This window comes from Sphaerodactylus townsendi, linkage group LG14 (assembly GCF_021028975.2).
Source record: "Sphaerodactylus townsendi isolate TG3544 linkage group LG14, MPM_Stown_v2.3, whole genome shotgun sequence".
NCBI classification, from domain to species: Eukaryota; Metazoa; Chordata; class Lepidosauria; order Squamata; family Sphaerodactylidae; genus Sphaerodactylus; species Sphaerodactylus townsendi.
The window spans coordinates 39,617,398-39,642,833 of record NC_059438.1 but is presented as its reverse complement, the minus strand read 5'-3'; the positions used below and the strand labels follow the sequence as shown (position 1 = coordinate 39,642,833).

The 25,436-nt window shown below is 64.1% G+C and overlaps 1 protein-coding gene across 1 annotated transcript; it reads right to left on the bottom strand.

Moving 5' to 3' along the window:
• Positions 1–11,734: 11,734 nt before the first annotated feature.
• Positions 11,735–22,505, bottom strand: LOC125443342 (basic proline-rich protein-like; the record flags this gene model as incomplete). The annotated part of the gene is made up of 4 exons (XM_048515365.1): positions 11,735–11,886; positions 11,973–12,053; positions 16,594–16,888; positions 21,483–22,505. Coding segments are annotated over 4 exons (1,551 nt in total), but the record flags the coding sequence as incomplete, so codon positions are not given.
• Positions 22,506–25,436: the final 2,931 nt, after the last annotated feature.

The window sequence follows — 25,436 nt, the reverse complement described above, 5'->3', positions numbered from 1 at the left end:
GGGGGGTGGGGGGGGGGGGGGGTGGGGGGGGGGGGGGGTGGGGGGGGGGGGGGGTGGGGGGGGGGGGGGGTGGGGGGGGGGGGGGGTGGGGGGGGGGGGGGGTGGGGGGGGGGGGGGGTGGGGGGGGGGGGGGGTGGGGGGGGGGGGGGGTGGGGGGGGGGGGGGGTGGGGGGGGGGGGGGGTGGGGGGGGGGGGGGGTGGGGGGGGGGGGGGGTGGGGGGGGGGGGGGGTGGGGGGGGGGGGGGGTGGGGGGGGGGGGGGGTGGGGGGGGGGGGGGGTGGGGGGGGGGGGGGGTGGGGGGGGGGGGGGGTGGGGGGGGGGGGGGGTGGGGGGGGGGGGGGGTGGGGGGGGGGGGGGGTGGGGGGGGGGGGGGGTGGGGGGGGGGGGGGGTGGGGGGGGGGGGGGGTGGGGGGGGGGGGGGGTGGGGGGGGGGGGGGGTGGGGGGGGGGGGGGGTGGGGGGGGGGGGGGGTGGGGGGGGGGGGGGGTGGGGGGGGGGGGGGGTGGGGGGGGGGGGGGGTGGGGGGGGGGGGGGGTGGGGGGGGGGGGGGGTGGGGGGGGGGGGGGGTGGGGGGGGGGGGGGGTGGGGGGGGGGGGGGGTGGGGGGGGGGGGGGGTGGGGGGGGGGGGGGGTGGGGGGGGGGGGGGGTGGGGGGGGGGGGGGGTGGGGGGGGGGGGGGGTGGGGGGGGGGGGGGGTGGGGGGGGGGGGGGGTGGGGGGGGGGGGGGGTGGGGGGGGGGGGGGGTGGGGGGGGGGGGGGGTGGGGGGGGGGGGGGGTGGGGGGGGGGGGGGGTGGGGGGGGGGGGGGGTGGGGGGGGGGGGGGGTGGGGGGGGGGGGGGGTGGGGGGGGGGGGGGGTGGGGGGGGGGGGGGGTGGGGGGGGGGGGGGGTGGGGGGGGGGGGGGGTGGGGGGGGGGGGGGGTGGGGGGGGGGGGGGGTGGGGGGGGGGGGGGGTGGGGGGGGGGGGGGGTGGGGGGGGGGGGGGGTGGGGGGGGGGGGGGGTGGGGGGGGGGGGGGGTGGGGGGGGGGGGGGGTGGGGGGGGGGGGGGGTGGGGGGGGGGGGGGGTGGGGGGGGGGGGGGGTGGGGGGGGGGGGGGGTGGGGGGGGGGGGGGGTGGGGGGGGGGGGGGGTGGGGGGGGGGGGGGGTGGGGGGGGGGGGGGGTGGGGGGGGGGGGGGGTGGGGGGGGGGGGGGGTGGGGGGGGGGGGGGGTGGGGGGGGGGGGGGGTGGGGGGGGGGGGGGGTGGGGGGGGGGGGGGGTGGGGGGGGGGGGGGGTGGGGGGGGGGGGGGGTGGGGGGGGGGGGGGGTGGGGGGGGGGGGGGGTGGGGGGGGGGGGGGGTGGGGGGGGGGGGGGGTGGGGGGGGGGGGGGGTGGGGGGGGGGGGGGGTGGGGGGGGGGGGGGGTGGGGGGGGGGGGGGGTGGGGGGGGGGGGGGGTGGGGGGGGGGGGGGGTGGGGGGGGGGGGGGGTGGGGGGGGGGGGGGGTGGGGGGGGGGGGGGGTGGGGGGGGGGGGGGGTGGGGGGGGGGGGGGGTGGGGGGGGGGGGGGGTGGGGGGGGGGGGGGGTGGGGGGGGGGGGGGGTGGGGGGGGGGGGGGGTGGGGGGGGGGGGGGGTGGGGGGGGGGGGGGGTGGGGGGGGGGGGGGGTGGGGGGGGGGGGGGGTGGGGGGGGGGGGGGGTGGGGGGGGGGGGGGGTGGGGGGGGGGGGGGGTGGGGGGGGGGGGGGGTGGGGGGGGGGGGGGGTGGGGGGGGGGGGGGGTGGGGGGGGGGGGGGGTGGGGGGGGGGGGGGGTGGGGGGGGGGGGGGGTGGGGGGGGGGGGGGGTGGGGGGGGGGGGGGGTGGGGGGGGGGGGGGGTGGGGGGGGGGGGGGGTGGGGGGGGGGGGGGGTGGGGGGGGGGGGGGGTGGGGGGGGGGGGGGGTGGGGGGGGGGGGGGGTGGGGGGGGGGGGGGGTGGGGGGGGGGGGGGGTGGGGGGGGGGGGGGGTGGGGGGGGGGGGGGGTGGGGGGGGGGGGGGGTGGGGGGGGGGGGGGGTGGGGGGGGGGGGGGGTGGGGGGGGGGGGGGGTGGGGGGGGGGGGGGGTGGGGGGGGGGGGGGGTGGGGGGGGGGGGGGGTGGGGGGGGGGGGGGGTGGGGGGGGGGGGGGGTGGGGGGGGGGGGGGGTGGGGGGGGGGGGGGGTGGGGGGGGGGGGGGGTGGGGGGGGGGGGGGGTGGGGGGGGGGGGGGGTGGGGGGGGGGGGGGGTGGGGGGGGGGGGGGGTGGGGGGGGGGGGGGGTGGGGGGGGGGGGGGGTGGGGGGGGGGGGGGGTGGGGGGGGGGGGGGGTGGGGGGGGGGGGGGGTGGGGGGGGGGGGGGGTGGGGGGGGGGGGGGGTGGGGGGGGGGGGGGGTGGGGGGGGGGGGGGGTGGGGGGGGGGGGGGGTGGGGGGGGGGGGGGGTGGGGGGGGGGGGGGGTGGGGGGGGGGGGGGGTGGGGGGGGGGGGGGGTGGGGGGGGGGGGGGGTGGGGGGGGGGGGGGGTGGGGGGGGGGGGGGGTGGGGGGGGGGGGGGGTGGGGGGGGGGGGGGGTGGGGGGGGGGGGGGGTGGGGGGGGGGGGGGGTGGGGGGGGGGGGGGGTGGGGGGGGGGGGGGGTGGGGGGGGGGGGGGGTGGGGGGGGGGGGGGGTGGGGGGGGGGGGGGGTGGGGGGGGGGGGGGGTGGGGGGGGGGGGGGGTGGGGGGGGGGGGGGGTGGGGGGGGGGGGGGGTGGGGGGGGGGGGGGGTGGGGGGGGGGGGGGGTGGGGGGGGGGGGGGGTGGGGGGGGGGGGGGGTGGGGGGGGGGGGGGGTGGGGGGGGGGGGGGGTGGGGGGGGGGGGGGGTGGGGGGGGGGGGGGGTGGGGGGGGGGGGGGGTGGGGGGGGGGGGGGGTGGGGGGGGGGGGGGGGGGGGGGGGGGGGGGGGGGGGGGGGGGGGGGGTGGGGGGGGAGGGGGGGGGGTGGGGGGGGGGGGGTGGGGGGGAAGGTGGGGGGGGGGGGGGGGGGGGGGGGGGGGGGGGGGGGGGGGTGGGGGGGGGGGGGGGGGGGGGAGGGGGGGGGTTTGGGGGGGGGGGGGTGGGGGGGGGGGGGGGGGGGGGGGGGGGGGGAGGGGGGGGGGGGGGGGGGGAGGGGGGGGGGGTGGGGGGGGGCCCATCAGCCTCTGTCAGCATGGCCAATTGGCCAATTGGCCATGCTGGTAGGGGCTGATGGGAATTGTAGTTCCTGAACATCTGGAGAGCCGCAGGTTCCCTACCCCTGGACTAGAGTTTTTTACCCCCATCATCATTGAAAGGGATCCTAAAATTTGAAGATGGGGAAAAGCTGACAAAATTGTATTTTCTTAATTTTTTCTCTGGTGTCTTTTCTGCTGTTCTATCTCTCTACTGTCAGAGACAAACATCGAATAGATTTTCAGATGGAATCATGCTGAATGAAACCATCTAAGGCGTGGATTATTATTTCTATGAAATTCTATCGGGTTTGTTTGACTAGACTAGCAAAGTACCTTGGTGGCGGGGGGTGTCTGTCTAGGGCAGTATTTACCAACCTTTTCGATGTCACGGCACCCTTGACCTCACTCTTCATCTCATGGTACCCCTGCCATCCCCCCACCTTCCCCTCTCAGTGCCCCTGCTTGCACCACCCCCACCTTCCCCTCCCAGGGTGAAGGGAAGAACTGGGGGGGGGGGCAGGAAGTGGCTGCTGACCTTGTGGCAGGCCCTGCCCCGAGCCAGCTCCATGTCCTTGCTGGCGCCGGCAGGAGACACCACAAAAATGAGGGGGGAATTAGCATTGCCACGGTACCCCTGGGACATGCTCACAGTACCCCAGGGTACTACGGAACCCTGGTTGAAAATCACTGGTCTAGGGCTAAATTTGCAACCTAATTTACATTTTCCGCAGGAGGAGAATCAAATTGGTTTGAATTCCTTCTGAATAAACTAGACAAAATAGGAGCTAGACTTTGTGTTGTGCATTTCCCTTGAATGGTAGAAAAATACGCCCCTCGTTTTGCAGCCCAGGAATGAGATGGGTGTGTGGGGGGTGTGTGTGTGTGTGCGCGCTCCATCAGGAAGGAGCATTTTTGGTCTCTTGGAAGCTTTTTCGATTAATGCTCTCTGACTCCAACCTTGCATTCGTTGCTGTTGCTATGAGGACCCGGTAGCTGTTTCCCCGTGCTGATTCTTTGTTCATTCATCCAATCGAGCTTCATCACTCCCCCGAAACATAATTTCCCCACAATAAGCCCTGATTTGAAAATAATTGAAAAATCTTTATGTTTCTTCCAGAGCGTTGGTTTTGTGAGCGCCGTCTGGAAGACTGATACGGTGCCCGTGTAGAGATGAAAGCCCTCTTTTGGGACTGCTGGCGCTGGAAAACGTGCCATATTCTTTTAATAGTCTGATTTGAAAAAGAATATTGTGTTTAATTTTTAATGCCTCGCCTGTAATGGAAGTCTCGAATTGATCTCATTTGTTTGGTTAGTGCCCAGGGGGGAATCAATTATGTGCTATTTCAGGCCTGTCCGTTGGAAGTGAGTGCTCTGGCGTTGAGGAAACCGGGAGAACTGCGAAGGAGTCTGTTGTCCTTTGGCGAGCTGCGGCTGTGGCTAAATATAGAGCAGCAGTGTAGTTTTATGATGTGCCCACGCGGCCTGTTAGCCGTTTTCTGTGGAGGTTAAAAGTGAGGATTTAGTTCACTTTACATTTAGTAAAAGTGAGGATTTAGTTCACTTACAGATAGACGGAGGCAGAGGTGGGATCCAGCAGGTTCTCACAGGTTCCCGAGAGTAGGTTACTAATTATTTGTGTGTGCCGAGAGGGGGTTACTAATGGGTGATTTTGCCACGTGATTTTTGCCTTAGTTACGCCCCTCCTCTCAGCAGTAGCGCGCAGAACTTGAAGCAGTCTAGCAGGAGGTGCACCGGCATGCATGGCAGCCTGCGCCTGCATGCATTTGTTTCCTGCCCAAGGACCAGCGCAGCGGCTGAGTCCTTGCCACAGCCCGGCCCAGCAATGCCTGCCCCAGAATGCCTGGCCGTGCCCCCGCCGTGCCGCGCCCAGCCCCATTGGCGCTACGCCACAGTTTGAATCCCACCACCGTGGGAACCTGTTACTAAATTTTTTGGATCCCACCACTGCATGGGGGCGTGTCCCCTGGCCTCCACAGAGCTCCGAGGACAGCAGAAGGTGAGGAGGTGTTTGGGGACGGCGCAGCCTGTGTGGAGGCGGTGCCATTGGCGCCGCTTCCAGTGGGACCGTCCATGCGAACGGTCCCAGAGGGGTGCGTTGGCATGAACTATGGTGACGCACCCCCGCTAAGTGCCTGTGCAGAGAGGGCCAAGGTGTCTGTGGTGTGGAGAGGAAGGGAAAGAGTTTGTAAGCCATTGTTATTGTTAGAAATATTCCTAATATCGAATGTAAGCTTGCTCCTTTTCATATGTAATTGTCAGCTGAAGATGTTTTGGACTCTCCAACCCAACTTCTTCTTTTCAACGAGAGTTTGGGGTCCTGTCATAGCTCTTGTGCCTCTTTAGTATGCGTTGGTGAAACCTGTTTCTCCTCCTCCTCCTTGTAAACAGCTGGCCAAACTTGAGAAACAGCAGCAGAGGAAAGAGAAGACCAGAATGAAGGTTCCCTCTGAATCGAGCAGAGAAAGGAACGTTCCTAGAAGTAAAAACGACCCCAGCGCCAGCAGCGGAGCAGAGGGGGATGTGTCCTCAGAAAGAGAACCGTAGCTGATTGCAAGCGGAGTCAGGTATGGATTGGTGGTGTCTCAGCGAATGGCTTGAACTTCTGTACATGATTCCAGGCTGGGTGAGTACAGAGTTACAGAGGAACCCCTTTCCAGCCCCTTCCTTTCTTTATTGGATGCCAAATCGTTATCTTCTCCTGGAGGCGACTTCGGGCATCCTGTATGGGTGATTTCCAACCCTGGCTCAGGGAGGCAGGACAGATTTCTTTTGTCACTTCCTGTAGAGGGTTGGACATCCCTTCTGCCCAGTTCGTTTCCTGCCTACAGTAGGGAGAGCAGGACTTGGAGCTGAATTCAACAAAATCTATCCTCCTTGATCTGAGGTTGCAAATGCCTTAGCAGACCAGGTGCTCGGGAGCAGCGGCAGCAGCAGAAGGCCATTGCTTTCACATCCTGCACGTGAGCTCCCAAAGGCACCTGGTGGGCCGCTGCGAGTAGCAGAGAGCTGGACTAGATGGACTCTGGTCTGATCCAGCAGGCTAGTTCTTATGTTCTTATGTTCTTATTCTTTTCACTCCTTTTTCGTCTCTTCGTCTGTGTTGTTCCTAGCCTTAGTCTCCCCTCGTATCGTAAGTCCTTTGTGTGTGTGTGTGTGTATTCTCCGTCGTCTCCCCGCTCCCTCTACTGCTCAGTTTGCTGCCAAAAGGGGCCGCCATAAAGAATGCTGGAAGAAGTGAGCCTCGATTTCACTTATTCTTAGGCAAGGAGGGGTCACATGTCCCCGGGCGGAGGCCATCTAGTCACATGGGGGGGGGAGAGAATCCCCCCACACCCCTCCTCCTTCCTTCCTATAGACCAGTGGTTCAATCAATCAATCAATCAATCAATCAATCAATCAATCAATATTTTATTTTGGTCAAAGACCAGAAAATAACAGATACAAAATATAAAATCCAGATAGTACATTTCCAGACCAGATACAAAATAAAATTGAGGTGACCAGTTTCCAAAGACTGTTTGTCCAAACCATAATATAAGCTCAAGTTAAAAACTGGAATAAAATTTGAATAAAAGATAAAATCATTGATCCAGAGTTCCTATTTTTATTGCCCTACTTGTCCACGCCTTTTAACCACATAAGCGCTGAATTTTGCCACCTCTCTGGTTATATTTGGATTGGCATCTTCTAATAGTCTTTCCAGGGCACAATCCTCAGGGCCAAGAAAAATTGATGTTGGAAGAGAGTCAAACAGTTTTGCCCTCATTTCTTTGTCAGTGGGGCATCATAAAAAAATATGCGTCAGGGTCTCTATTTCCCCCATATCACATGGACAAAGCCTGTCGATATATGGAATTTTTTAATATCTGCCCTCAAGCATTGCTGAGGGAGGAGCATCACATCTGGTGAGTGTGAAAGCCCTCCTAAGTGACTGGCTGTCCAAGTTATATAGAGAGGGGGAAGGGCCCAAAGTGTATTTAATGGATGGTTTGAGATTAAATTTGGGAAATGCTGTTATATCTTCTTGACCCCCTTCGGGGGTCGAACGACCCTTTCACAGGGGTCGCCTAAGACTCTCTGCATCAGTGGTCTCCATCTGTAAAATGGATAAATGTTAGGGTTGGGGGTCACCACAACACGAGGAACTGTATTAAAGGGTCGCGGCATTAGGAAGGTTGAGAACCGCTGCTATAGACTATAGGTGTCAAACTCACAGCCCTCCAGCATGATGCTGGCAGGGGATGATGGGAACTGTAGTCCATGACATCTGGAGGGCCGCGAGTTCGACACCTATGCTGTAGACCAGGGGTCTTCAAACTATGGCCCTCCAGATGTTCATGAACTACAACTACCATCAGCCCCTGTTGAGGGGTGCGGTACTGAAGCGGGGTTCACACCCCAGATAGCAGGGATGCGCAACACTCACACTGGAACACACAGCAGGAACTGAGACGCACACAGCTATATCAGCTTCCCAGAAGCGGTCCTTCTTTATTAGGTTCACAGCAATGTTGCTCTCTCTGACAAAGTGCTTCGCCAGACGACGAGAAGACAAGAGTCTCACAGTACATAGCACACTGCTGCATTATATGCATTTCATCAACCAATCAGGAAACCTTTCCAATTAGCTCCAGAAAGAGGCTGTCATAAAGAGGTAGTCATATGACACCTGTCATTTAGATTTTGTAGATCAGACATTTGTCCTGACAGCCCCTACCAGCATGGCCAAGTGGAAGGGCTCATGGGAATTGTAGTCTATGAACATCTGGTGGGCCATAGTTTGAAGACCCCTGCTATAGACTGTCTGGAGCCGGGGACAGCACTCAAGCCGGCCCTGGAAGAAGCCAGTGGGGGAGGGAGAACCGACCGCAGAGGCAGCTGACCCTCCGGGGAAAGGAAAGTGGCCGGGCAAGGCCCAGAGCCGGACTGGCCGTTGTGGCTGAAAGAGGAGCTGGGCGGCAAGCCGGCAGCAGCCCAGCGGGCAGGGTGCAGCCTGGGCTCGGCCAGAGGAGGCGGGGCCAGCCGTGAGCCAGGACGAACCAGGCCAGGGCAAGGCCGGACGTGGCTGAGAGGGAGCCAGGCTGATTGGGCTGGGGGCTGGCCAGCCCTGCGGGGAGGAGGTAAGAGGGCAGGAACACTGTGGACAGGGGTGGAGAGTTGGAATGTGGAGAAGAGAGGAGAGGGAGAGGAGAGAGAGAGCTGGAGGAGGAGGAGGAGGAGGAGGCTGGAGAAGGCAGGCTGATTGGAAGGAGACGGGGCGGGGGGGAGGGAGAGAGGAAAGACCAAGGAGGAAGACGGGCGAGAGGACATCGTGGTGGGAGAGGGCGACTGCTGGGGGGGTGGGGGGAGGTGGAGAAAATTCAGTTCTTGCCCCGGGCTCTAAATACGCATGTGTGCGTATTTGGGACTGCTTAACACAAATGAAATGTGCTGTGGGTGTTACAAGTTCCAGAGTGGGTCTCTTGTGGAGTTAAAACATGTTGGTAGACCACTGGAATTTGTGGGGGTTGAACAGCCCATGCAAGACACATTTGTCCACCCCGGCGGAGTCACCTGCAGGCCTTTGACTTTCTCCAGGATGTCAAGGCGTTCAGCACTCTGGCAAACACCTCAGCTGACTGAGCGTGGGGTCGGCTTCAAGTCGGGGCTTGAGTGGAGGTCCTGCTGCTGGCGTTCGTGGGATGGCTTTGAAGAGGAGGAGGAGGGGGGCAGGAGGAGGAGGAGGAGGGGGGCAGGAGGAGGAGGAGGAGGAGGAATTCATTTGGATGCAGTATATAGATGCAGTATATAGTACCCTGTTTCCCCGAAAATAAGACTGGGTCTTATATTAATTTTTGCTCCAAAAGATGTGTTGGGCCTATTTTCAGGGGATGTCTTCTTTTTTTTAAAAAAAAGATTTTGTGCCCCCCATATGACCAGATCAGCTGCACCGGGGAATCACTAGGGCTTATTTTTGGAGTAGGGCTTATATTTCAAACATCCTCCAAGAATCCTGAAAAATCGTGCCAGGGCTTATTTTCGCGGTAGGTCTTATTTTTGGGGAAACAGTACCCAAGAGTCAGACATGACTAAATGCATCATGATGACGACGACGACGACGACGACGATGATGAAGGGGAGGAGGAGTAGTTTGGATTTATATCCCCCCTTTCTCTCATGTCTCTGTCTCTGAAGATAAACCGCAAGGTTCAACTGGCACAAAATGCAAGAGGCAGACTTGGTCTAGGACTAGATCGCATCAGATCTTGGAAGTTCAGCAGGGTCAGCCTTGGTTCGTACTGAAGAAGAAGAAGAAGAAGAAGAAGAAGCAGCAGAAGCAGAAGAAGAAGAAGCAGAAGCAGAAGCAGTAGCAGAAGCAGTAGCAGTAGCAGAAGCAGAAGCAGAAGAAGAAGCAGAAGAAGAAGAGGAGGAGGAGGAGGAGGAGTAGTTTGGATTTATGTCCCTCCCCTTTCTCTCCTGCAGGAGACTCAAAGGGGCTGACAATCTCCTTGCCCTTCCCCCCTCACAACAAGCACCCTGTGAGGTGGGTGGGGCTGAGAGAGCTCCGTAGAGCTGTGACTAGCCCAAGGTCACCCAGCTGGCGTGTGTGGGGGCGCACGGGCTAATCTGAATTCCCCAGATAAGCCTCCACAGCTCAAGCGGCAGAGCGGGGAATCAAACCCGGTTGCTGCAGATTAGAATTCACCTGCTCTTAGCCACTACGCCACTGCTGCTCCACAAAAAAAGAAGTTATATTATATTAGGAGGGGCCAACCTATGGTGCTCCAGAGGTTCATGGACTACAATTCCCATCAGTCTCTGCCAGCATGGCCAATTGGCCAATGCTGGCAGGAGCTGATGGGAATTGTAGTCCATGCACCTCTGGCACACTTAAAGGGTGGGCCACCCCTGTTAATGCTTGTCTGCTGTTGAAATACCATCATTGCTACACTTAGGGGTAAACAGTACCATTCCAGCACTTGATTTTCATCATCAGATGTCAGCTCTAGGGCTCGGCAAGGTTCCCAATCTTGACAACCTGTCACTTTATAAACAGAGATGTCATCTAACTGTTCCCCTGGGCTGCCGGATCAATACCTTTTTGGCCTTGGGTGGTGTACAGAAGAGGCGAGAGAACTCTTCCAATCCTCGCCGGCCAAATATCGATCTGGCCACATGGTGGTGCCGTTGTGCAGCTCCTTCGCTGTGCGGTTGGGCAGAGAGACTATTTCGGGTTCTCAGGGGGAGGGGAGGGGAGGGGGGTGGGCGAAGCCTCCTTGTCAGAATGACTCACTGTACATTTTGTACAATTTTCCCAACTGAGTTCGACGATAGTTTCATACAATTCTGCAGGGAAGGTATTCAATCAAACTGCTTTCCAGACTTTCATTTTGAAAATTACTTTGACTCCCTTACCTCCCGCAAGGAAGGTATTTAAGTCTCACACGCTGAGCAGCCGTGAGGCTTCCAGCAGATTCGTTTCCAAGCTGTCTAGTGGAAACTTTGGAACAAAGACGGGGAAGGGGGGGGGGGGAGCTGGTGCTCAGAAAATAGCCAAGAGAAGCCGCAGAATATAGATTCTCTGTTGAAATAGGAGACTCGTGGTGTCGCTACAGAGATGCTAATTCCTTTCCCCAAAAAGTGATTCTGAGCATCATAAATTTAGTTCTTGCTGTTGTATAATTAGGAATTCAAAACCTTTTGCAAGTTTCACTCTAACTGCCAGTCTGGTAGTTGATGGACAGAAGTCTTTCATGCTGCATGGTTTATTTGTGAAATTTGTTGCCCCGTGGTAATCAGATGGCTCTGAAAGAACACGAGCTACGTTCATGAAGCTCAGTCTCTCCATGGCTGTTAGCCCCAGTGGCTAAATTGGAGCAGCAGTGGCGTAGTGGTTAAGAGGAGATGTACTCTAATCTGGAGGAACCGGGTTAGATTCCCCGCTCTGCTGCTTGACCTGTGGAGGTTTATCTGGGGAATTCAGCTTAGCCTGTGCACTCCCACACACGCCAGCTGGGTAACCTTGGGCTAGTCACAGTTCTTCTGAGCTCTCTCAGCCCCTCACAGGGTGTTTGTTGTGAGGGGGGAAGGGCAAGGAGATTGTCAGCCCCTATGAGTCTCTTTCCAGGAGAGAAAGGGGGAATATAAACCCAACTCTTCCTCCTCCTCCTCCTCTCCCCTCACTCCTCCTCCTCCTTCATCATGATTATCATCATCATCATGGAACCTCCAGGATCAGGAACACTGTACATGTGAGCACCAGTGGCTGAGGGCCAGAGAAACTCCCTTTTTTCTTGGGGTTTCCCAGAGGCATTTGCTGGGCCGGGACTTGAAAGAAGGTGGCGGATTTGAAGGTCTCCTTGAGTGTTCTGAAGCCTCGTTGACGGCATTCCATTCTCGTCCTCAAAAATTAGCACGGAGGCTGACATAGGTCAGTAGTTGTGCTTTGGTGTCGCGTTCTCTGGATCTCACAACGAAATAGACTCCGTTAATAACCAATTCCATGTATTGACCCGAGCATCAAAGGAGTCGCACTACTGGAAAAGGAAAGCTTTGCAAAGTCTGACGTTTAGGCTGGAAACATCCCTCTGTAAAAAGGCATCAGCTGCCCCTCCGTCCCCGTTCCCAGGCAACCACTCTTCCCAGCCTCACCGTTCTGCTCAGCTTTGCTCCTGCCACGTGTTTCAGATAAGAGTCCTTTGAAGGCCCTCAGAGGCCCCGCTGCCCGGAAAAAAGCAGCGCAGCAAAATGAAGACAGGAACCCAGTGAAAACGAAACTAGGCAGGCCAATCTCCCGCGAGCACCACCTCGCCCGCTTTCCCCCAGACACTCCTGAGAAGACCACACCATCAAGGTCTTGACATTTGGTCCCTTAATGGCCTGAGCATCTAACCAATGAAAAAAACAATGCAAATTATGAAGACCACTCTTTGTTTTGTGGGGCCAGTGATGCGGGAAGAAATCCTGCTTCCTTCGAATATTTCTGCCTCCTTTTTGAAACCTTTGATGTCTGCAGTCGTATTCTGGAGTCTTCTGTTCTTTCCCCCTTTTCTGTTGTCAGTTTTGTGCAGCTTTTTGCACAAATCAAAGCACTCACTATTTCTTTAGCAATTTTGTGCAGCTATTTTAGCACTATTTCTTTAGCAGTTTTGTGCAGCTTTTTGCACAAATCAAAGCACTCACTATTTCTTTAGTCGAGAATCTTCCCCCGGCATCATAAGTGGCCGTGCATCCATTCGCGGCAGCCTTTTTGGCCTAAGCAGCATCTGCTACTAATAAATGGCTCATTTCCCTCCCACCACATAGACATCAGAACCCCAGAAATCCCGATCCAGATGGAAATGGCCCAGTACAGCCTGTAAAAATAATCTGCAGGTGGTTGGGTTCAGAGCCACAATTATTTATTTATTTATTTATAATCGATTTTGTACCCCCCCCCCCCCCCCCGAAGGGCTCTGGGCAGTGAACAACACAATAAAACAACAAATTACATTAAAACCCCATTAAAACAGCAGATTAACAAAATTACATTGGCGTCCAGCATAAAACTTCATAAACACACCCTGGGAAGAAACAAATAATGGGGCTGAGGACCCCCATAAGTATTAAGGGGCCCAGAGTGTAAAGGGGAGGGGAAAGGGGCGCACATCAGCAGCCGCCCCCCCCAAAAGCCCGGTGGAACAATTAGATCTTACAGGCCCTGCGGAACTCTCCAAGATCCCGCAGGGCCCGGATAGTTGGTGGTAAGGTGTTCCACCAGGCAGGGGCCAGGGCTGTAAAGGCCCTGGCCCGGGTAGAGGCCAGCCGCATCATCGAGGGGCTAGGGACCACCAGCAAGTTGGCCTCTGACTAACGTAGAGGCCATGCAGGGACATATGGGGTAAGACGGTCCCGAAGGTACAAAGGTCCCAGGCTGCGTTAGGCCTTAAAGGTAAGCACCCATACCTTATGAATGATTCGAAACTCGACTGGGAGCCAATTAGGGAGCTTTGATTGAAAGGGAGAACTTCCACGTTTGGAAGGTGTGTTTGGCTCCCAAGAGGGACTTGTTTTCACACTTGTCCTGGAGCGTTGAGTGAGGAAAGTGGAACACAACCTTAAAAGTTTTCTAGTGGGGCAGTTGTGCAAGTGTATCACCTCAAGAATGAAAAGGCACCGAAAAGGCTCAACAAACTTGCAGTAGCTGAAGCTTTCATGAGTGGCCTCTAAGGTCCAGCCATATAGGCCAATCCAATCATGGAAGCTGTGGTGTAGTGGTTAGGAGTGGTGGACTCCAATCTGGAGAACCAAGTTTGATCCCCTACTCCTCCACATGAAGCCTGCTGGGTGGTCCAGGCACAGTTATTTCTGAACTCTCTCTGCTCCACCTACCTCACAAGGTGTCTCTTGTAGGGAGAGGAAGAGAAAGAGTTTGTAAGCCCCCTTGAGACTCCTTACAGTTGAGAAAAGTGGGGTATAAATCCAAATTCTTCCTCTCTTCTTCTTGAATCTACCTGTGGTAGTACTAGAAGAAGAAGAGGAGGAGGAGGAGGAGGAGGAGGAGGAGGAGGAGGAGTTTGGATTTATATTCCCCCTTTCTCTCCTTGTAGGAGACTCAAAGGGGCTTACAATCTCCTTGCCCTTCCCCACTCACAACAAACACCCTGTGAGGTAGGTGGGGCTGAGAGAGCTCCGAGAAGCTGTGACTATCCCAAGGTCACCCAGCTGGTGTGTGTGGGAGTGCGCAGGCTAATCTGAATTCCCCAGATAAGCCTCCACAGCTCAGGCGGCAGAGCTGGGAATCAAACCCGGTTCCTCCAGATGAGACACACGAGCTCTTAACCTCCTACGCCACCGCTGCTCCTACTACATGAGTTTTTCTGCCGTGGCAGTTAATAAACACTTTGCATAAGTAAAATAGTGCACATGTATTTCCTGGCAAATGTCCTTTGGCCAATGCCGAGCTGATATCTCAGACAGGACCTTTTGCTGTTTCCATAAAAACGTGGCAATACATGTCAATTGGAACAGTTTGTATGAACTTATCAGCTGTACATGGCTGGGAACTGGACCTGCATGGCCACACCCACTGGAAGTATCTGTCTGCCTCTTTACCTGCTGCATTTATATATATAAATATTGTGTGTGTGTGTGTGTGTGAGAGAGAGAGAGAGAGAGAGAGAGAGAAGAAGAAGAAGAAGAAGAAGAAGAGTTTGGATTTATATCCCCCCTTTCTCTCCTGCAGGAGACTCAAAGGGGCTGACAATCTCCTTGCCCTTCCCCCCTCACAACAAACACCCTGTGAGATAGGTGGGGCTGAGAGAGCTCCGAGAAGCTGTGACTAGCCCAAGGTCACCGAGCTGGCGTGTGTGGGAGTGCACGGGCTAATCTGAGTTCCCCAGATAAGCCTCCACAGCTCAAGTGACAGAGCGGGGAATCAAACCCAGTTCCTCCAGATTAGATACATGAGCTCTTAACCTCCGACGCCACTTCGTGAACACACTCTTGGTTTTGTGCCTACACTTGCAACTTCCAGCACACGTCGGCGCAAATTATTGTCCAGCATAAAATCAAGAAACCGACCATTTGATTCAAGTCTCAACTGGTTGGTGTTTTTTTGCAAACGGGATGCCCAGGTGCAGGTATACGGTCTGCCTGATGAGATCAGGAAGGCTCCTGCCTTTCTGGCATTTTGCAACCTACGCAAAACCGAATTATCCAGGAGGGCATTTTTACTAAGGTATTAGGGCTATATTGTAACACAAGGGTTCAGAAAGATGCTTTAATAAAGAGAAAGAGATAGTGGATTATACTACTGTGTGTAGTACTATGTGCTATCTGTTACTCTGTGATTCATTCTATTATGTAATTTCTGCATCAGTGGCCAAGTGACTCTCCACCATATTTTCCAAGAAGAAATGAAGCCTTCTCAGGATCGTTAGACCAAAGGAGCTTGAAAGAAAGGAAAGGCGTCATTTAACAGGCCATATGAATAATTACACTTTCAGTTTGTTCCAGATTTTTTCTTCCACAGTCCTAATAGTGCTGTTTTGCTTATTGGATGTCTGGTTCTGTTGACTGCATTGGCTTGCAATCTATAATCTGCCTTGAGTCTCAGTGAGAAAGGGAGGCTATAAATACATATATCTGGCTTGGGACGTGTTCCTGCTATGGGCAGTGCAGGTTGTCTGAAGCCAAAAGCACAGTGCCAGCACCAAGCAGAAGGTCCTGGAAGGATCTGTGTGTGCCTGGGATCAGAGGGTTGCTCCTCGTTCACCTGCCCTTCTGAAAAAAGTTCGTCAAAAGATTTGGGGGGAGGGTGTCTGCATCTTCTTTCTTTCTTTCTTTCTTTCTTTCTTTCTTTCTTTCTTTCTTTCTTTCTTTCTTTCTTTCTTTCTTTCTTTCTTTCTTTCTTTCTTTCTTTCTTTCTTTCAGAAACAGGTATTTCTTTCTTTCAGAAACAGGTATTTCCTTCCTTCCTTCCTTCCTTCCTTCCTTCCTTCCTTCCTTCCTTCCTTCCTTCCTTCCTTCCTTCCTTTCTTTCTTTCTTTCTTTCTTTCTTTCTTTCTTTCTTTCTTTCTTTCTTTCTTTCTTTCTTTCTTTCTTTCTTTCTTTCTTTCAGAAACAGGTATTTCTTTCCTTCTTTCCTTCTTTCCTTCTTTCCTTCTTTCCTTCTTTCCTTCCTTCTTTCTTTCCTTCCTTCTTTCTTTCTTTCTTTCTTTCTTTCTTTCTTTCTTTCTTTCTTTCTTTCTTTCTTTCTTTCTTTCTTTCTTTCTTTCTTTCTTTCTTTCTTTCTTTCTTTCTTTCTTTCTTTCAGAAACAGGTATTTTTTTTCTTTCTTTCTTTCGAACAGGAACTGAGCAGCCACTGCTTAGAGGCAGTCTGTTTTTCTGATTGGCTTTTATGAGCTGGGAAAAACGTAATCCCCATTTTTAAGCGGATGCTGGACAGGTGTGGAACCATCGCCCTAGTTAGGTGTGGTGAGCGGGGAGGGGGGAATAACATTTGCAAGGTAGGCTGTAAAGTGCCGGGCTGCTGCTCAGCTCCTTCGTGCTTGACAGGCTGCTCTTAGGTATCCAGTGCTTGAGATGTGTTTCCCCTGCTGTCTTTCTCCCACCTCCCTCTCCCACCTTCCTCAGATCTTCCCTTCCCTTCCTCTTGCCTTTCATGATGGCAGGAATATGCGGCTGTCCTGATCAAGCCCTGTCCGTTTGCTCCCTCGAGCCTTTTCCATCCTGATCCTGGGCTACCAACTTCCCTGCCTTGCCCTGCTCCTCTGCTGTGGCTTCTTCCCCACAGAATTCAAACCCCCTTGTCCCTCCCACTGCATAAAAAAGAATCTTCTCCTTCGATCCATCCTTGCCTCCAAGGATCCATCCTTGCCTTCTTCCCGTTGCCCCCACATCTGGCTCCTGCTGTTCTCTCCTAGTGCCTTGATTCTCTCCCAACCCCATTCTGCAGCCTTCGCCATCCGGCTCCCTCTTTCCGCTGCTGCTGAAACTCCCCTTTGTAGAACTTCGGCGGCTCTTCTCATGTGAAGGCTTCTGCGTTTGTCCTCTTCCTCCTTGACCTCTCTGAAGCTGGGGACCATGACTTCCTCTCCACTTTGGTTTTCCACGGCTCCATTCTTCACTAGTTCTCCTTCTGTGGTCGGATGGCTCCTTTCCCCCCCTGCAAATGGAGAGTTTTCCCTTGCCTTCTCCTTCCCGGATGGACCTGTTCTTGTTCTCCTGCTATTCATTCTCTCCCCAAAGGAAAAAAAAACACGATATCAAGTTGAGAGGGGTTGGGTGCGCTTTGGAGCCATGGTTCCCTATTATTATCATCATCATCATCATCATCATCATCATCATCATCATCATCATCATCATCATCATCATCATCATCATCATCATCATCATCATCATCATCATCTGTTTGTTTGTTTGTTTGTTTGTTTAATTTGATATACCGCCCCATCCCCGAAGGGCTCTGGGCGGTGTACAACATAAAATCACATAAAATCATCATAAACACCCATAATTATAATAAAAACAGCAGTTCTAATATCCCAAGATGGCACCCCACCTGAACCTAATCCTCTTAGGAGGAGGGGGGAGGGGTAGTGGGTCCCGATGGTATTAGGGACCCATAGATCTTGATAATGGGTCCCACTAATATTGGGATCTCCAACCTGGGGGTGGGGGTGGGGCACACTCAGCGGCTGGTTTCTCCAAAAGCCCGGTGGAACAAGCCATAAGACCTTAGTGTGCCTCCGTCCGGATGTGTTGACCTCCCACAATAACTAGACTCTTGAGTTTAGAAATCAGTTTATTGACAGGAACACAATGAACAGAATTCAAGCAAGCCTTGCTGGAACTGAGCTCCTGGGGGGGGGGTGGGGGGGCTTCGCGGGGGGGTGGTGGGGGGGGGGGGGGTGGGGGGGGGGGGGGGTGGGGGGGGGGGGGGGTGGGGGGGGGGGGGGGTGGGGGGGGGGGGGGGTGGGGGGGGGGGGGGGTGGGGGGGGGGGGGGGTGGGGGGGGGGGGGGGTGGGGGGGGGGGGGGGTGGGGGGGGGGGGGGGTGGGGGGGGGGGGGGGTGGGGGGGGGGGGGGGTGGGGGGGGGGGGGGGTGGGGGGGGGGGGGGGTGGGGGGGGGGGGGGGTGGGGGGGGGGGGGGGTGGGGGGGGGGGGGGGTGGGGGGGGGGGGGGGTGGGGGGGGGGGGGGGTGGGGGGGGGGGGGGGTGGGGGGGGGGGGGGGTGGGGGGGGGGGGGGGTGGGGGGGGGGGGGGGTGGGGGGGGGGGGGGGTGGGGGGGGGGGGGGGTGGGGGGGGGGGGGGGTGGGGGGGGGGGGGGGTGGGGGGGGGGGGGGGTGGGGGGGGGGGGGGGTGGGGGGGGGGGGGGGTGGGGGGGGGGGGGGGTGGGGGGGGGGGGGGGTGGGGGGGGGGGGGGGTGGGGGGGGGGGGGGGTGGGGGGGGGGGGGGGTGGGGGGGGGGGGGGGTGGGGGGGGGGGGGGGTGGGGGGGGGGGGGGGTGGGGGGGGGGGGGGGTGGGGGGGGGGGGGGGTGGGGGGGGGGGGGGGTGGGGGGGGGGGGGGGTGGGGGGGGGGGGGGGTGGGGGGGGGGGGGGGTGGGGGGGGGGGGGGGTGGGGGGGGGGGGGGGTGGGGGGGGGGGGGGGTGGGGGGGGGGGGGGGTGGGGGGGGGGGGGGGTGGGGGGGGGGGGGGGTGGGGGGGGGGGGGGGTGGGGGGGGGGGGGGGTGGGGGGGGGGGGGGGTGGGGGGGGGGGGGGGTGGGGGGGGGGGGGGGTGGGGGGGGGGGGGGGTGGGGGGGGGGGGGGGTGGGGGGGGGGGGGGGTGGGGGGGGGGGGGGGTGGGGGGGGGGGGGGGTGGGGGGGGGGGGGGGTGGGGGGGGGGGGGGGTGGGGGGGGGGGGGGGTGGGGGGGGGGGGGGGTGGGGGGGGGGGGGGGTGGGGGGGGGGGGGGGTGGGGGGGGGGGGGGGTGGGGGGGGGGGGGGGTGGGGGGGGGGGGGGGTGGGGGGGGGGGGGGGTGGGGGGGGGGGGGGGTGGGGGGGGGGGGGGGTGGGGGGGGGGGGGGGTGGGGGGGGGGGGGGGTGGGGGGGGGGGGGGGTGGGGGGGGGGGGGGGTGGGGGGGGGGGGGGGTGGGGGGGGGGGGGGGTGGGGGGGGGGGGGGGTGGGGGGGGGGGGGGGTGGGGGGGGGGGGGGGTGGGGGGGGGGGGGGGTGGGGGGGGGGGGGGGTGGGGGGGGGGGGGGGTGGGGGGGGGGGGGGGTGGGGGGGGGGGGGGGTGGGGGGGGGGGGGGGTGGGGGGGGGGGGGGGTGGGGGGGGGGGGGGGTGGGGGGGGGGGGGGGTGGGGGGGGGGGGGGGTGGGGGGGGGGGGGGGTGGGGGGGGGGGGGGGTGGGGGGGGGGGGGGGTGGGGGGGGGGGGGGGTGGGGGGGGGGGGGGGTGGGGGGGGGGGGGGGTGGGGGGGGGGGGGGGTGGGGGGGGGGGGGGGTGGGGGGGGGGGGGGGTGGGGGGGGGGGGGGGTGGGGGGGGGGGGGGGTGGGGGGGGGGGGGGGTGGGGGGGGGGGGGGGTGGGGGGGGGGGGGGGTGGGGGGGGGGGGGGGTGGGGGGGGGGGGGGGTGGGGGGGGGGGGGGGTGGGGGGGGGGGGGGGTGGGGGGGGGGGGGGGTGGGGGGGGGGGGGGGTGGGGGGGGGGGGGGGTGGGGGGGGGGGGGGGTGGGGGGGGGGGGGGGTGGGGGGGGGGGGGGGTGGGGGGGGGGGGGGGTGGGGGGGGGGGGGGGTGGGGGGGGGGGGGGGTGGGGGGGGGGGGGGGTGGGGGGGGGGGGGGGTGGGGGGGGGGGGGGGTGGGGGGGGGGGGGGGTGGGGGGGGGGGGGGGTGGGGGGGGGGGGGGGTGGGGGGGGGGGGGGGTGGGGGGGGGGGGGGGTGGGGGGGGGGGGGGGTGGGGGGGGGGGGGGGTGGGGGGGGGGGGGGGTGGGGGGGGGGGGGGGTGGGGGGGGGGGGGGGTGGGGGGGGGGGGGGGTGGGGGGGGGGGGGGGTGGGGGGGGGGGGGGGTGGGGGGGGGGGGGGGTGGGGGGGGGGGGGGGTGGGGGGGGGGGGGGGTGGGGGGGGGGGGGGGTGGGGGGGGGGGGGGGTGGGGGGGGGGGGGGGTGGGGGGGGGGGGGGGTGGGGGGGGGGGGGGGTGGGGGGGGGGGGGGGTGGGGGGGGGGGGGGGTGGGGGGGGGGGGGGGTGGGGGGGGGGGGGGGTGGGGGGGGGGGGGGGTGGGGGGGGGGGGGGGTGGGGGGGGGGGGGGGTGGGGGGGGGGGGGGGTGGGGGGGGGGGGGGGTGGGGGGGGGGGGGGGTGGGGGGGGGGGGGGGTGGGGGGGGGGGGGGGTGGGGGGGGGGGGGGGTGGGGGGGGGGGGGGGTGGGGGGGGGGGGGGGTGGGGGGGGGGGGGGGTGGGGGGGGGGGGGGGTGGGGGGGGGGGGGGGTGGGGGGGGGGGGGGGTGGGGGGGGGGGGGGGTGGGGGGGGGGGGGGGTGGGGGGGGGGGGGGGTGGGGGGGGGGGGGGGTGGGGGGGGGGGGGGGTGGGGGGGGGGGGGGGTGGGGGGGGGGGGGGGTGGGGGGGGGGGGGGGTGGGGGGGGGGGGGGGTGGGGGGGGGGGGGGGTGGGGGGGGGGGGGGGTGGGGGGGGGGGGGGGTGGGGGGGGGGGGGGGTGGGGGGGGGGGGGGGTGGGGGGGGGGGGGGGTGGGGGGGGGGGGGGGTGGGGGGGGGGGGGGGTGGGGGGGGGGGGGGGTGGGGGGGGGGGGGGGTGGGGGGGGGGGGGGGTGGGGGGGGGGGGGGGTGGGGGGGGGGGGGGGTGGGGGGGGGGGGGGGTGGGGGGGGGGGGGGGTGGGGGGGGGGGGGGGTGGGGGGGGGGGGGGGTGGGGGGGGGGGGGGGTGGGGGGGGGGGGGGGTGGGGGGGGGGGGGGGTGGGGGGGGGGGGGGGTGGGGGGGGGGGGGGGTGGGGGGGGGGGGGGGTGGGGGGGGGGGGGGGTGGGGGGGGGGGGGGGTGGGGGGGGGGGGGGGTGGGGGGGGGGGGGGGTGGGGGGGGGGGGGGGTGGGGGGGGGGGGGGGTGGGGGGGGGGGGGGGTGGGGGGGGGGGGGGGTGGGGGGGGGGGGGGGTGGGGGGGGGGGGGGGTGGGGGGGGGGGGGGGTGGGGGGGGGGGGGGGTGGGGGGGGGGGGGGGTGGGGGGGGGGGGGGGTGGGGGGGGGGGGGGGTGGGGGGGGGGGGGGGTGGGGGGGGGGGGGGGTGGGGGGGGGGGGGGGTGGGGGGGGGGGGGGGTGGGGGGGGGGGGGGGTGGGGGGGGGGGGGGGTGGGGGGGGGGGGGGGTGGGGGGGGGGGGGGGTGGGGGGGGGGGGGGGTGGGGGGGGGGGGGGGTGGGGGGGGGGGGGGGTGGGGGGGGGGGGGGGTGGGGGGGGGGGGGGGTGGGGGGGGGGGGGGGTGGGGGGGGGGGGGGGTGGGGGGGGGGGGGGGTGGGGGGGGGGGGGGGTGGGGGGGGGGGGGGGTGGGGGGGGGGGGGGGTGGGGGGGGGGGGGGGTGGGGGGGGGGGGGGGTGGGGGGGGGGGGGGGTGGGGGGGGGGGGGGGTGGGGGGGGGGGGGGGTGGGGGGGGGGGGGGGTGGGGGGGGGGGGGGGTGGGGGGGGGGGGGGGTGGGGGGGGGGGGGGGTGGGGGGGGGGGGGGGTGGGGGGGGGGGGGGGTGGGGGGGGGGGGGGGTGGGGGGGGGGGGGGGTGGGGGGGGGGGGGGGTGGGGGGGGGGGGGGGTGGGGGGGGGGGGGGGTGGGGGGGGGGGGGGGTGGGGGGGGGGGGGGGTGGGGGGGGGGGGGGGTGGGGGGGGGGGGGGGTGGGGGGGGGGGGGGGTGGGGGGGGGGGGGGGTGGGGGGGGGGGGGGGTGGGGGGGGGGGGGGGTGGGGGGGGGGGGGGGTGGGGGGGGGGGGGGGTGGGGGGGGGGGGGGGTGGGGGGGGGGGGGGGTGGGGGGGGGGGGGGGTGGGGGGGGGGGGGGGTGGGGGGGGGGGGGGGTGGGGGGGGGGGGGGGTGGGGGGGGGGGGGGGTGGGGGGGGGGGGGGGTGGGGGGGGGGGGGGGTGGGGGGGGGGGGGGGTGGGGGGGGGGGGGGGTGGGGGGGGGGGGGGGTGGGGGGGGGGGGGGGTGGGGGGGGGGGGGGGTGGGGGGGGGGGGGGGTGGGGGGGGGGGGGGGTGGGGGGGGGGGGGGGTGGGGGGGGGGGGGGGTGGGGGGGGGGGGGGGTGGGGGGGGGGGGGGGTGGGGGGGGGGGGGGGTGGGGGGGGGGGGGGGTGGGGGGGGGGGGGGGTGGGGGGGGGGGGGGGTGGGGGGGGGGGGGGGTGGGGGGGGGGGGGGGTGGGGGGGGGGGGGGGTGGGGGGGGGGGGGGGTGGGGGGGGGGGGGGGTGGGGGGGGGGGGGGGTGGGGGGGGGGGGGGGTGGGGGGGGGGGGGGGTGGGGGGGGGGGGGGGTGGGGGGGGGGGGGGGTGGGGGGGGGGGGGGGTGGGGGGGGGGGGGGGTGGGGGGGGGGGGGGGTGGGGGGGGGGGGGGGTGGGGGGGGGGGGGGGTGGGGGGGGGGGGGGGTGGGGGGGGGGGGGGGTGGGGGGGGGGGGGGGTGGGGGGGGGGGGGGGTGGGGGGGGGGGGGGGTGGGGGGGGGGGGGGGTGGGGGGGGGGGGGGGTGGGGGGGGGGGGGGGTGGGGGGGGGGGGGGGTGGGGGGGGGGGGGGGTGGGGGGGGGGGGGGGTGGGGGGGGGGGGGGGTGGGGGGGGGGGGGGGTGGGGGGGGGGGGGGGTGGGGGGGGGGGGGGGTGGGGGGGGGGGGGGGTGGGGGGGGGGGGGGGTGGGGGGGGGGGGGGGTGGGGGGGGGGGGGGAACATCTGGAGAGCCGCAGGTTCCCTACCCCTGGTCTAGGGGCAAGAAGTAGCAAAAGTTAACCTTTAACTTGATTGGTGAATTCAACTGTAATTTTAGACCAATCAGAGGCTGCTGCTGGGACGGGGGGAAAGTATCCTGTTGGATGTATGCTTTGTATATGCTATGCTAAGTTTTTGCCGGGGTTGAGCCGGGAGGGGGACAGCGGGGATGGGGGCACCTTTCTTGGGGTTGGGGATCCCAGTGTTGATGGGACGGGGCAGGTATGGCGGTAGGCGGCGGCCATATGAGAGAAGGCGGACGAGATATGGTTATGCTCTCGACGCCTTCTTTGACCTCCTGACGATCCCAAGGGACTAAGGTGGTTGGGTCTTCAGAGACACCCTGCTTCGGCTCTTTGGTGTTGATAAATGCCAGTGGTCCATAAATAATAAGACCGCTGTCCTCCGGGATTTTCTTGGAGCTCAGCAGATGGACCTGGCCTGTGTCAACAAAACCTGGGTGCTGGTTGGCGAGACCGTCAGCCCTAGGCGGCGTCACGCCACCAGGTTTTGGCATGCGGCTCCACCATCGCGTAACACAGGGCCGGGGTGGAGTGGCGATGTTAGTCCGAGATTCTATCCCTTTTAGGGCTATCCTGTCCTCGGTAGATCATTGGTATGGAGTGTGTCGGCTCAGAGTGGTTGGCATCGGAGAGGTTGGCTGTTCTCCTGATGTATCGGTCGCCTAGCTTCCCGGGAGACGCGCTCTGCCAGCGGCTGCTGGAGGTGGTGGCGGATCTGGGCGCTGCGGTACCCCAGACTTATTGTTCTGGGGGGACTTCAACGCCCATGTCGACGCTTACTCCGGCGCTCATGCACGGTGGCCGCTGATTCCTGGTGTCATCCATGGCGACGCTGGGCCTCTCCCTGGTAAATTCTGCCCCCACTCATGAGGCCGGTCACACACTGGATTTGATCTTTGGGTCAGGGTTGATGTGGTCATATCCTCTATTGATAGGAAAGCGCCATGGTCTGACCACTATGCCCTGAAGATGCTCGGATGGGCATGCCGCAACACTCCGCTTCCAGGCGACTTAATTTGAAGCCGAATTTATGCTCGCCCGCGGAGACTTCATGGATCCTGATGGATTCCAGAATGCTCTGCGGATCCTGAACCCACCAGCACCCTCGATGGACTAGTAGCTGATTGGAATGTCCGGCCTTCAAATGCTGTATTGAGGTTATTGCCTCTCCGACGCCCTCTTCGACTCGCCTCCCGGCTGCCAGTGGGTGGTACACTCGAGGAGCTACGGCCATTTGAAGCGGAGCTTAGACGGCTAGAGCTGAAAGTGTGGAGGAAGTCTTCGCGGACTTTATAGGCTGCGCTAACATCTTATAGGACGCTTTATGAAGGCCTATGAGATGGCTTAATTTAAGGAGATGCGAAGAGAGTGTTCTTCTCCTCCTCGCTGGCGCCTGCTAGCTCTACCAACGCAACTGAATTCCGTATAATTCGGGATCCCCTTTACCTCTTTATCAACAGAGTGGTTCAAAAAATGATCAATTGGCTATTAGGCTGTGAGGCATTTTATGAGCTATTTCGGGCAGATACAAATCACTGCCAAGCTCCGCCAGGGACCTCCCGGCCACCTTTGGAGACAATTTGAGCCAACTGGAGGCCTTGCCGCCTTTTGGCCCTCGCTTGGCCCAGTTCTCCCTGGGTCCGGAAGACGATGTTGACAGAGCCTCAAGGGCTGCTGGTTAGACCTACTACTCTGTCCTTTCTGGATCCGCGGCTCCTCCTGGCTTATTAAAGCATGCCGTGGGAGGAGCTTTCAACTTAATTCCCCCACCTGTTAGGTATTAGCAATTGCTCCCTTGAGCAAGGAGCGTTCCCAGGGGGGTTGAAGGAGGCGGTGGCCCGCCCACTCTTAAAAAGACCATCTTTAGATCCTAGCAATCTGGCTTCACTTACCGCCCCCCGCCTTCGAATCTTTCGCTTCTGGGGAAGGTAATTGGAGAGAGTGGTGTTGGAGCAGCTTCAGGGGTTTCTGGAGGACGATCGCCTTCGGGATCCCTTCCAGTCCGCTTCCGTGCTGGGCATGGGACGGAGACTGTTCTCGCCGCCACAGATACGCCTCGGTATACAGCTCGACACGAATGCGCGGATCGGGCGCCAAGCTGGTGCGTTGTTGATCTCACCGCAGCCGCTTGGATGTGGTCGCACGATCACGCACCTTTTGACCCACCGCTTCTGGCCGCTTCCGGGGTACGGGTACTGTCCTTCAATGGATTGCCTCGTCATCTCCGGGACCGGAGTCAGCAAGTGTGGTGTGGGGACTAAGCTTCCCGGAGGTGCCCGCCTTCCACTGTGGTGTGCCTCAGGAGCCGCTGCTGTCCCCGGGCTGTTATTTTAACATCTATATGTTACCCCTTGCTCAGCTGGTACGGAGCTTTGGGCTGGAGTGCCATCAGTATGCTGATGATACCCAGCTCATTCTGTCGATGGAGGGGGGAGCAGACACTGCCCCTGCAGCTCTACAGCACTGTTTGGAGGCGGTTGCTGGTTGGTTGACGCAGAGCAGGTTGAAACTGAATCCAGCAAAGACGGAGATCCTGTGGCTAGGCCGTCGGGGGGGGCGGGAGTTTTCCAGTCGCCGGTGTGGGAGGGGGTCTCATTGGCACCGGCCCCCTCGGTTCGCAGCCTGGGGGTCCACCTGGATTCGTCTCTTTCCATGGAGACCCAGGTGGCCCATGTAACCCGGGTTGCGTTTTTCCATCTTCGGCCAGGCCCGGCGGCTGGCTCCCCTTCCCTCTCCCCGGCGGATTCTGGCCACAGTGATCCACGCGAACGGTCACCTCCAGGTTAGACTATTGCAACTCGCTCTACGCAGGCTCTACTCCTTGAGGCTGATTCGAAATTGAAACTGGTCCA